Source organism: Pleurotus ostreatus (assembly GCF_014466165.1).
Source record: "Pleurotus ostreatus strain PC9 chromosome Unknown scaffold_4, whole genome shotgun sequence".
In the NCBI taxonomy this organism is placed as follows: Eukaryota; Fungi; Basidiomycota; class Agaricomycetes; order Agaricales; family Pleurotaceae; genus Pleurotus; species Pleurotus ostreatus.
Window position 1 is genome coordinate 2309593 of NW_023503159.1, and position 11953 is coordinate 2321545.

At 52.5% G+C, this 11953-nt stretch overlaps 2 protein-coding genes across 2 annotated transcripts; one reads left to right on the forward strand and one right to left on the reverse strand.

The window, feature by feature from the left end:
• Positions 1 to 1625: 1625 nt before the first annotated feature.
• Positions 1626 to 3565, reverse strand: PC9H_006598 (uncharacterized protein; the record flags this gene model as incomplete). Its single annotated transcript, XM_036776142.1, has 2 exons — positions 1626 to 2785; positions 2839 to 3565. The coding sequence occupies 2 exons, from the start codon at positions 3563 to 3565 to the stop codon at positions 1626 to 1628; spliced, it is 1887 nt and encodes a 628-aa protein (XP_036632161.1).
• Positions 3566 to 5194: 1629 nt separating this feature from the next.
• On the forward strand, positions 5195 to 5710 carry PC9H_006599 (uncharacterized protein; the record flags this gene model as incomplete). Its single annotated transcript, XM_036776143.1, has 2 exons — positions 5195 to 5303; positions 5358 to 5710. The coding sequence occupies 2 exons, from the start codon at positions 5195 to 5197 to the stop codon at positions 5708 to 5710; spliced, it is 462 nt and encodes a 153-aa protein (XP_036632162.1).
• Positions 5711 to 11953: the final 6243 nt, after the last annotated feature.

Below are 11953 nucleotides of genomic sequence, written 5' to 3' on the forward strand. Positions count from 1 at the left end.
GTTACTGTGTGTACGCTGTAGATGTCGATGTCGACATTTGAGCCTTCCTTTCTCAGCGAGTCAATGTATTAATATTCAAACGCGAAACGATTCAATCATTCACCGTCTGTATATATTCCTATTCTCTTGGGAGATCGGAGAAGAAGCACGATGGTGCACTGGGAACCGGAGTTGAGGCGCGGGGAGTTTGATAATAATGATGCTTCTTGGTTCTTGATTCCTGCGCCGGGAAACTTCGTGAAGACAGACGAATGAATGAGGCTTCACGCATCGGCATCATGCATCATGCATCATGCACGGACGTGTTTGCGTTATTTGTGTTGATTAATACGGATTCCAGACCCGGAATTCGAGGTAGGTCCGTAGCCTGGGGGTGCGTTCTAACGAGGGTGCGTTCTGAATTCTGAATTCTTTCTCGAGCGTTCCCTATGCCTAATGCCCTCGCCTGGGAGACTTGCGGACTTCCTCCGCAGTCGCCGTATCTTTTTAGCCTCGCCTTTGGTCAGCGGACTTGCAACCTGCAGCTTCCTCAGACGCATACTCAGCTTGTACTCAGCGCGCGGGAAGCACCTGCACCCTTGCGAGCGATTCGAATGATTAATGAAGAACGAAGAATGGATATCTGATAACGATGGTCGCTCAGGCCTCAGGAGATCGTACGGTGGAAATGGCTGCGTGAACACGATAGTGGTTGCAGTTGGATGGTGTATGTACATATAAACATTTTACGTTAGAACTAGGAGGTATCGCATAGGCTCTGTATGATTGTTGTTGTTCTTGTTGTTGTACTATGAGGGAAACATATGTATGTAGGATGTATGTAGGAGAGACAATGCTAAGTGCTAAGTATGTACCAAGAATGAGAATATGATGATTGCGATGAGAGGAATAAGGAAACCGAGTAAAGTACCTATAGGACACTGTGACACACAATATGGGTAATAGATGTTAGAAAGCAACGATAAGCAAGACAACACGAGGAATAGAGATAAGGGATCGCGGGGGTGGTACACGGAGGGACAGACATAGTATGAACAGCGGCGTTGACAGTCCATTGTTCGGGGAGGATAGAGGGTAGGGGAAGGGTAAGGGGGAAGGGAGGGGAAATATAAGGCTAATCATATCGATTATAAAAGCATATAAGGAACAAACCCATTGATGGAAGCGGGTTGGGCGAGCGGTGAATATATATGATAAAGTATGCACAAGAATATCAGTATCGGGTCAATCAAGAAGAGGACGGGGAGAGGCATTATGGAGTAGTAGGGATGTTTGCGGGAGTGCGTTAGTGGCTGCGATTTGAGGAAGAGGGCGAGGAAGGAGGAAGGGAGGAGGAGATAGAGGGGGAGCGAGGAGAACACGTCGATGTGGCGGGCGGGGAGAGCCGTCGGGTCGAGGCCAGTTCTGTGGCGCCGAGTATGCCTTTCATGCCACTGTACCATCTGTATTGCAGAAGCCAGAAGGCGCGGGAGGGTGCAGGAAGGCGATTAGTGCTTCTGATAATGCGAGAGGCGGCTGGAGGAGAAGGAATAACAGCAAAACGGAAGAAGATGATGCGATAGCGAGATTCGGAGGGAGGGACGGAGGAAGGGAGTAGGGATCAACGATCAGCGGAAAGGGTGCGTTTAGTAGGCGTCCTCGTTCGCACTCCGTAGGCTATCATGTCCTGTACTCGGCCGCGTTTCCGAATTGTCGCCGCCACCGACGTTAAGCATCTCGGGACCGCCCAAGTTGATCTCCTGTTGGCCCGAATACTGCGAGGGCTGTGATTGCTGTGACGAGGCTAATGGGGGAAGGAGATTGGGTGGCTCGTACCCCCTGAGGGGGGTAAGGAGAGTGCTATCGGCGGGAAGGCGGTGGCCGTCGACATTGCCTATTAAATTTATGTTCATCCCGGCGACCATGCCGTTGAAGTTGAGATTTATCTGCCCATCGCCGTTATCCTGCTGTTGCTGCGATACCGCGTATTCCTGTCGCTCGCCGCCCTCCTCGCCGTACGCCGAATCGTCGTTGTTATTCGTTGGCACGGACGAAACGTATGTCGAGCGGGCAGATGACCAGAGAATACTTGGCGCACTGCCATACCTCTGCCTTCCGGTAAACCCGTCCATTCCGTTCACATCAGCCGCCACTGATCTCGGCGACGCATCATTCGACGAGGGACCGTGACCGTTCAGGTTATTTGAATTACTGGCCTCTGTGAAATCGGCGAGCTGCAGACTCAGAGGATAGCGACCATCAGACGTCATGTGGCCCGGAATGTGATGAGATTGCGTTTGATGAGATAGGGAGTGGTGGGTGTGGTGTTGGTGATGGTGGGCGATGGGTATTGGTGCAGCCGAGTGCAACATGGACAAGCCGGAATGTGATTGGTGATTTGGCAGCGGATGGGAGTAATGATGGGGTGAATCGAGGGCGTGTGCAGAGGTGGGCGGGGTGCCCCCCATTTGCGCGAAAGCCAGAGGCCCTCCTGCGGTACTCGAAGGTGCGCTGCTCGGATAAGCATTTCGCATGTCATGCCTCATATCCCGCATGTCCCTCATATCGTGCCGCAGATCGAGGTGGGTTGCGTGTATCGGTGAACCGAGATACTGCATCTCGTACAGATGCTCCTGCGTATGCGTCCGTCTGAGCTCTGTGTTTAGGGGGGAAAGGCCAGCGGTCGAAAGCGACTGCATGCTCGCCACCCGCCGTGCTGCAAGGGAGTGCGCGGACGCAGCCTGATGCGCCTGATGCTCGGCCTCTTTCTTCGCCTTGCGCCACTGCTTGCGCAACTCCTTGAACTCTGCACGGCTGAATGAGACACTGTGTTGAAAGGGGGAATGATACGCAACACACCGTTCGGACTTCGCTTTGAACCGTGCTTTTGCATGGTAACATGGGCGTTGAGATGGTTCAACGTACCGTATGACTTTGAGCAGTCGGGCCACGAGCACTGGTAGAGACGCTCTATCTCGTCATATCTCCTGCGGGGACGCTTCTTGACAGCGTTTCCGGGGAGGGGGATAAACGAGTACGTTTTTGAATTGGACTCTGTGGGGGAGGGCCCGAGGGAGGAGGAGTGGTGGTGGAGGAGGAGGGGCTGTGAAGTGGCGGGGGCTTGGGAGAGGGTGAGGGTGACGGGCGCGCTGGCGGAGGACGTGCCGGTGTTCGGCGGGGAGGGGCCGTAGTGATCGTCGGGACTGACGGGGGAGTATGTGTACGGGGCGGAGAGGGAAGCGGAGAAGTTTGGGTTGAACGGCGAGAGCTGGTCCGGGTGCTCGAGGGGGACGGGGAGGGCGGAGGTGTTTATGGGGTCGAGATGGTGGTAGACGGCGGGGCGGCGGGGCTGGTTTGAGTAGTAGGGCGGGTAGTTTGGGTAGTACTGGGAGTCTACGGGGGACGGGGAGTATTCGTCTCGTGGGGGATTGTACATGAACTGAGGCTGGTCCTTTGCATTGTACGCGTAGTTGTTCACATCCAGGGTGGCCGGGGGCGTCAGCGGCGAGTCGTCGTTGGTGTCGTCTGCGGGGTCGAAGGCTCTTTGGCGGAAATCCTGGTGAATGTCTACAAGCTGAGGCAGCATTGCGAGCGAAATTTAGCAGCAGTCTATCTTCTTCTCGCCTTCTTTTTACATATATCTATCACATCACCAATCTCAGATCCCAGTCACACCGTCACACTCTCGCTTCTGTCCACCCCAGATCCCATCTCCCTTGCCCCGTTTGGCCATGCCTTTCTCTATGGAACTTCAAACTCCTTTTTCCAGGCAAATCACCATTCAACGACGTTGAACCGACAAAAGCGCAATATCTCCATTTCAGTCGTCATCTCGCGAGCCGGCTCACCCCACCGCTCTGAGCCGTCCTTCAATCATCCACCCCATAGCAACACGAGCCAGCAGCAGCCAGCACACTTCCAGCTCACTCACTCACACAAGGTCCCTCGCACACTTCCATCCCGACATCCCGCCCCCGAAGATCTCCTCCCGCCTTCCCGCCCGCTTTCTAGCACCCCGAGCTAATTTACCGCCGTGTATATCGTACGATACAATCGCGTCCCCGTTTTCGAATCAATATCTGCGCGGGTAATCCGTAATAAGAATTCGAAGTCGTCCAAACCATGTGCTCAAAGAACCCTCCCCATCTTCGCTGTCGCCGTCGCGTTGTGCCCCGCCACTTACAGTTACCATCCATCCTGTATCTATCCAGGATGCGGGGAAACATGGCACTGCTGATTTGTCATGCCAGCGTTTATGCCTCGTCATCCAAGCTGTCCGACGCTCGTCGTCTTGTAACGTTCAACAGTCACACTTCCAGTGGCTGTGGCGTGGCCGTCGTTGTTGCTATACTGGGTAACCTGCTTGATACGTCGGTCCCGCACGAACGCCACGCCACCCACTTGACGCGGAAAGAATACAACAGAAAATACAACAAATTTCAAATCTCTCCCCTCCGCGCCATGCGAGTATCGCGCCGAACTTGAGCCTACGTTTGATCCCCTTGCCACCCCCTTTGATCCTCTGATCCCATTGCTTACGATCCCGAGAGGGAGTTGATCCAAGCCTCAGCGTCCACACTTCTTCAGTACGACCTTATACTACACCATCCCAAATGGCCATACCAGTGGCACCTCCTGCGACCCTTTGCACGATTTATCCGGGGGAGATCAGGAGGCAAGGTTTTCGCTTGCCTCCCACCTTCAACGTCTAAAGTCTTCAACCGAGCCAATCGGTCACTACTCTCTTTACTGATCATTGGTTTGCCATGGTCTAGAGTCTGAATCGGTGTAAAGTCAAGCCACCGGAAAAACTCCTCCCCGGCGAACTATGAATCTTGCTTATATTATTACCTTAATTACAGCTCTGCTTGGCCATGCGATTACCGGCATGTCATACTGCTTCTCCCATTCGACTGATCAACGATTGTTTTCAAACTTTCCGCGACTCCAACGCCGTCTGTGTGCTCATTTGTCTTGATGCCTGCTCCACCTTCGCACTCGCAGGCAGCCATCCTCGATGCCATCCGAACTCGCCACCCATCCCGACGGATATCAGTGCACACCCGTGCACCTAAGTTGCGGACACTTAATATCCCTTAATCGATCGCATCATTCATTCCCTTGTTTCGCCTATTATAACTTCCTTCCAAGAGCATGTCCTCGTTCTACGCCGTCGTTCGAAAGTTTCTCTATTCTAGTACCCGTTCATTTCATAATGGCTTGCCGGGACAAGGGAGAAGTGCCTTGCGATTGGGCGAACACGGCGCTGCGCTTGGGCATTGGCTCAAAGCATGTGTGTTCGCGGGATCAAATTCCAGTTGGAGGTACGTGGCTACTAGCACATTGCCCACACAATGCACTGATATTCTCGTGGGTAGTGCGGTCCAACTCGCCAGTCTCAAGTTATGTCGCCAGTGACGATTTCAGCCATCCGGCCCACTCGTCAACCATCACGAAACTGAGTAATTCAGCTAGCCGAGTCGACCTTGGTCGTCGTCGATACCCACTTCGCTTTCCCACTCCCCCGTCCCTCCTCAGGCTTCTACAGCTGTCGTTTGTTCCCCTTGGAGCTGATCGTTCCCTCACTCCCTTCCTCCGGTTATTTCTCTCCTTCCCACCAGGTTACTTGCCCGCCTTCCAAAGTTGTTCCCGTGGCTATCGTCCTGATGCGGGTCGCCCTTATCGGGAAGCCTGCACACCAATCCTGCTTCGACTTCCAGCTCGCAAGTAGGTGGTACCTGATGCGATGTCCTTCCAGGCGTATGATGAGCGTCGACGCCTTGGCTCACCTACTCATTAATTCATTCGTGAGCCCATGCGCACTAGCATGAGTATATTTTGTCTGCTTGCCAAGTTTTCGCTCGCTGACTTGTTTCTGATGGACTGCGTGCGGCGTCAAGCTCATGACATCCCCCGGGCGACAGATGTTGGGACAAGAGAAGGAGAAGAAGACGTCGATGTCGCTCTGCACCCGTCGCCAGCACTTCCTCCTCTCCTTCAAGCCCCTTCCTGTTCCATACGTAGTACAAGAAAGAGGTAAGTTAATCTGCTCGTTCCGTAATGTAATCCACAGTCTTCGACCAATACAATCGGATAGTACCGGGCTTTTGTGCCTATGAAGTTTGCAGCGCCATCGGTCGACCCGCTGCGGGAGATAATCATCGCGAATTCGTCATCATTAATCGTTCGTGAGGTATGCGGTTATGTAAAAGGCTGACCAGGTCGCAGGCACCGCGGGTGATGACTCAACGGCTTCGGTCGTTCCCTCGATGAACGTGGCAGGTGCCCGATTACCAGGCGGTAAACCGTCGTGCGTGGAGTATGGGTTGAAGAACTCGAAGGACTTCCTAGGATATTGATTTGTGGGGCTGTGGTGTGCCTTTGCGTTATGGAAGGCGTGAGGCGACTGCTTGTCTGTCCTTAGATCCCCCGGCCCAGGAACGCGAGTGTGCGCGAAGCCTGGCAGGCCTCGACTCGGGGAGCTGTGACGCAGGCTTCTCAGCCATACATCGCATGCATGCACGCAAGCACGGTGACGGGCAGCGTGCTGTGCCAGCACGAGCCTTTTATTCGCCGGGTGTGTTCTGAGTCGGTGACTGAGCGAGGGACCGGGAGAGTAACCTACTGTGATGCCAATAATACCAGCCTCGTCCACAGAAGTGGCAAAAAGGGGTAAGGAGTCGGTGAAAAGGGGGAGGAACCTTCGAGTTCAATCAGATACTTAGCACCGGCGTCAAGGCTGCCTAGCCCTCCGACGCAGGAAGAATCCAGGACCCGATTGGACTAATTAACTGCCCTTACAAACATTCTGCGGCAGACTCTGTGGCCTGGCGCCCTCGAGACTCACCGCGTTGGGCACAGCGTCTAATTTATCCGCCCTTACACCGCTCCAGAGTGTTCCTACGAAAGATATTGACATTGTGCATTCGAGGGCGTCGTTTCCCACCGAGCCCGTTCCTACTCGTAAATCCAGCAATTACGAACGTCGATGCAGGGACTCAATTAGTTTCCCAGCAACACGCCTTAACACGCCCACTCGGGCCCTACGCTCACTCAAACCTGCCTAAACAATTTATCCCCCGGTCAAAAGAAATGAATGATTAACCGCTAAATGGCACACCCATACCTTATTCTCACCTTATTCCCATCTCTCTTTGCTTATCTTTCGGCGCAGCGAGCGCCAGGAAAATTTCAGGTGTGTTTGTTCCTCCCACAAGTCAAAATCCCCACAATAGGGTCAACGAGTCGGAGTGGTAATAATGCGTAGAGTCCTCGCTATCGTGGGTGGCTTCATCACCTAGGTTCCCTTCAGTGAAACATCTGCAGTCTGGCAACAGGTAGATCCATGGCTTTCGGAACAACGAGACCCCCACCACAGCATGGTCCCAATGCAACTGCAATTTCTGCTTCTTGCGCGTTCACACCAGCAGCTGTTGGTAACCTCCCCATCCCAGACCCAGGAGAGCGTCCCAGTAAATCGAGCTCGAACTCATGATCAAATCACACCGGTTCAAAACTTATCCTATCCTTTTTTGCCTAATTAGGCCTCCGTCGCTAAGGCGTGCCCACCAGTCCAGTGCCCGGTTGGCTTGCGATCAGTGTCGGCATCAGTAGTCAAAACCCAGTACTCATCCATCAACAATCGCAGAGAAATGTGGGAAAACATATGATGGAACGGGCGCAGAAGAACAGCAACGCCGCAATATGTTTGTTTTTTGATGTCAGCGATCAGCGATGTACAGGATGACTAAACAGGCGCAGGCTGGGTCCCGAGACCGGTGCTCGGAGCAGCCATCGGGCCATCGCACCTGCTATGAGCTCGCTATCGCCCAAATCTTACGCAATGCACAGTCAATGTCCGTACACAGGAAGAATACGACAGCAAAGACATGCTCCGTTCCATCCTACGAGTAAGCGAGTCCGGACGTGGCACAAGAGTCCCAGAAACTGGGAAAGCCAAGATCACCTTCGGGACTTTGTACCGAGGATCTCGTTCCACTTTCTTGAATCCTCCACACCCAAGCGACAAGCTGGTACGCCTCGTCGCCCGTTCTCATACCGTGACGCATAGACATCAGAAGTCCAGGCCACACAAACGCAGCCAAACGTACCTGTATCGCAAACGCATGTCCGGTGGTTATACCACCTACATCCTGTTTGGGACCCTCGCGGTCCGCTGTGGACTTTGGAGATATTGAGGTGGGAAATTGCAACAGTATGTGTCGCTGCTTGTCGCGCTCTGAAGCCCTGATCCGGAACGGAGAAAGACAGTACCTGACATCTGGATCAGATTGACTTGAAACTGAACTCATCATAGGATACAGCCAACGTACGCTTCAGACGTTCAATGCCAGCTCGAGCATAAACAATGTTGAGGGTTGTGGATGACGGCGTGACCGGTCGACGCGACGATCAACAGTCAGTGGGTCAAACAAGCAACCTGGCAGTTGACTTAACGTTCAACTGTCAGCGTGGCAGGCGCCGGTATGCATGTCCTGGCAATGATATTGTTACTGGCATCGTCGTTACGGTGTAATGTCCACTCACCGCCCACGGACACAGAAACGCAGCCACGATACCCTTGAAGCACTGGGGAAATTGCCGCAATGAATGATTCCGTCGCGCATTATCATCGATGCTGGTGATGTAAACGTCAGCAGCGTGAGGTTTTCAAGGTTGCTGTATGGCGCCCGCCTCCGATATGCGCGTATACAGCCGCCCACGCTGCTATACTCGCAAAGTCTGATTCAGATAGAGTATTTCATCTAAAGAAACTTTGTGTACGTAGAGCTTACATGACACGCAAAGTCGTATGCATTACATCACGATCCTGGCCCAATCGCCTCCGATGGAGGGGATCAACGTCCCCGGGTGTTCGACGCGTTCGTCCGCAGTGCGGACTCTATATGATGACGCCAACATAATTGAGGGAGCGGTTTATCACCTACACCAGCAAGCGGAACGGCCAACCATTGGCTACGGTAGCCTCGAAAAACACCGCTATGTATACGGCATGGGTGTTGATTGATATCTGATACATCTTTGACCTCGGGATTGGGGCAAGATCTGCCAGTGAAGACCCGCAGTCAATAGCCGGCAGAGCGGCTTGCATCCCCCGCAATATGGAAACGCTGGTGATTCCCGAGGCGGATAGAAGGAAAACGGAGTGATATCAACTCATCCCGGGAACTGAAGAAGCAGGAAAGTAAGAATCAATAAAGGGAGAAAAGATAGAGAACGTACTTCGGCAGCGTATGGGTGTATGCCAATGATATTCTTTCACGCCCCACATGGTCTGTAAGTCACACCGAGGGAGTCTCTGGGAGTCTCCGTTGGCATCTGCTCATGATCCTGAATTACATGATCAATCGATCATCAGTCAAAAAAAACTCAACCCTCGAACCACAACCTGAACATCTTGCTGAGCCTGAGTGGTATTTTTACCCTGCACCATATATATGTGTAAATGCGATCATCGTTGAACTTGGACGATGTCGTGACTTGCCGTGGATTGCTGTGGGCGACAAGCATACACGAAATGGATGCGCCCATTGCAAGGCCGGAAGGTCGGTGTCACGGACAATAGCGATGTCACTTCCTTCCCATATAACGGTAAAGGCTGATAAAGAAGATAAGAAATACTCGACAGCGAAGAATGGAAACCGATTTATCATTGCTTCTGTGATACATTGCGTCCCATGGCGGCTTGAGATTGTTTTCGTTTTCAACCGCGAAAGGTGAACGTTTACTCACCGTTCCAGCTTCTTCCAGCTTCTAAGTACCCGAACTCCGCGTGCGCCGAGAATTGTGTGCTCCAAAAGGCTCCAAATCGCGCTACACGTGCACGAAGTCGTTGAGAGGAGAAAAACCCAGAGCCGTGTCCACTGGTCGCCCTTTCGTCGCTTGGGGAATCGAAGGTAGCGCCGTGGTCACAGGAATCTTGGCGGCAGAGGATGTACCCATCATGTTCGGAAGGAGATCAAGAAGATTGATGCGAAGCAAAATGTCAAACAGAGAAGCGGCATTCTATCTCACTTGTGCCCGCATTTCCCCTCTGACATATATATCCTGAGCAATATACATTCAACCGCAATAGACATTCTTCCATGCGACATCGCTCGGCTCCCGACAGAGGTTTGTTTGATTGAAGAAGCTGTATTTGCGATGCGGATTTCAGGATTGACGTGAGGCCAATCAATGGTATCAGTTGTGGAGTGCGAAGAAGTGTTTTCCCTGTTTTCCCTCACCACAAAACGTGTTTAGGGCGTGTTGGGACCACCACACCACGCATGTCTTATTTGATATGTTGCTGCGGGAGCTGTTTGATTTTGGATTGTTTGCGGCCGCCAAGTACGTCAGTATGGCCACCTCATTCCATATTCCAAATGATATACACACCTCACAACTACCTATTCAAACTGATTTTCCTGCCTGAGAGCCCAATCATCCATCATCCCAAACCCAACCTTCTCTTTTCGTCACTCTTATTGTCTTTGAGATAGCCATATACGTGTCTTTTCCACGCACGGCGTCTTCATTGCCCAAAAAAGATCGCCACTGATCAATATGCGCTGAGTGCTGGACATCGGAGACTCAATGTCGTGATGTCAGGGTTTGTTGCATTCGGCCACAGCATCCCAGGGATTGGACTTCGGGAGAGCCGCTGAACTGTCGCTGGGTGTAGATCGTGCTATCATCTCGGGACACCGCCCCACAGTTATGTTTTGAAGGGGTCGATGGCTCGGCTGTTTCATCCAACAAAGTCACGCTGGTCAGGTAATTTCCCATGGGCGGACCAGAAGGGCACTTCCAATTATCGAAAGATCGAAAGAGGGTCGAATGTTCCACTTCCGGGCGCAACACGCAGGTCCAAGGGAGAGAATACTGGAGAAGAATAGGAGAAAGCGATAAGGCAAACCGGCTTGACCTTGGAATTCTGCGTCATATGGTGATTAACCCTGAATCGCGGTTGAACCTGCGTTGTCAATTTCCCCCGCACTTCCTTATCACGACCCTAAGCCGTTGCGTCGACATCACGGAACGTGGGACAGTGATCAGATCAATCATCAAACAAACTGATTAGGCAAGTGCTCACCATCGCCCCAAAACAGAATTGGATGCAGGCGCATCAAAGGTCGATTAATTGGGCGCTTCGGCACCTTGCCTACCCGCGATATCTATCTCCAAAGAAGGTGCCCTTTGTCGCACAATGTTGTAGACGTGGGCGCATACCGATGTACCGAACGTGCACAGCAGTTCGCGACCGATTGTCGCGCTGCACAGGCCTTACAGCGACACGCCAAGACGAAGGAGGTGCTGGGCTTGAGGGAAAGAAGGGTCCGAGAATCGGGACCTCCCGAGACCCGCGAAGTCGGTACCCGTCCCTATTATTCATTTCTTACTCACATAAGGAGTGGCAACTTCAACGGCTCCATTGGCATAAGCACAGGTGGTGGCAACGTGTATACATGTAGGCCGGTGTAGGCTCCCAATCGGCAATCTAGAATGAATAATACACACCTATGCATACAAATGTCGAGCGATATAGTCGGACATCCAGAATACGAACACATCATCTGCGAGGTCTGCACCGATCGCAAGCCAAAAATGACTGCAGGGTCTTGTTGCGGTCTCGGGCGCGACGGCATGGTGAGGTACGAACGCGATTGGCATCCTGTCATCGAAAGGGAAGTAAAATTTCTGGCCATTTAAGGGCGAATATCCCGAGCAATACGCCCGGGATCGTCGTCGGTGCGCGCATCGACATTGGGGGCGTACTCAAGGGGGCAAAATTGATATTGGATCATCACGTACCTGCGATTCACGGCATGCAACGACCTTGACCTTAAGCAAGGGCCCGCGGTGATAGATCCTGTTCAGTCGTGGATGAACAAATGGATATGACCAAATTTTTCGAAGACAGCGACGATGGAGCCTTCACTGGTCTATGCAGTGAAATGCTTTCTTTGAGTGG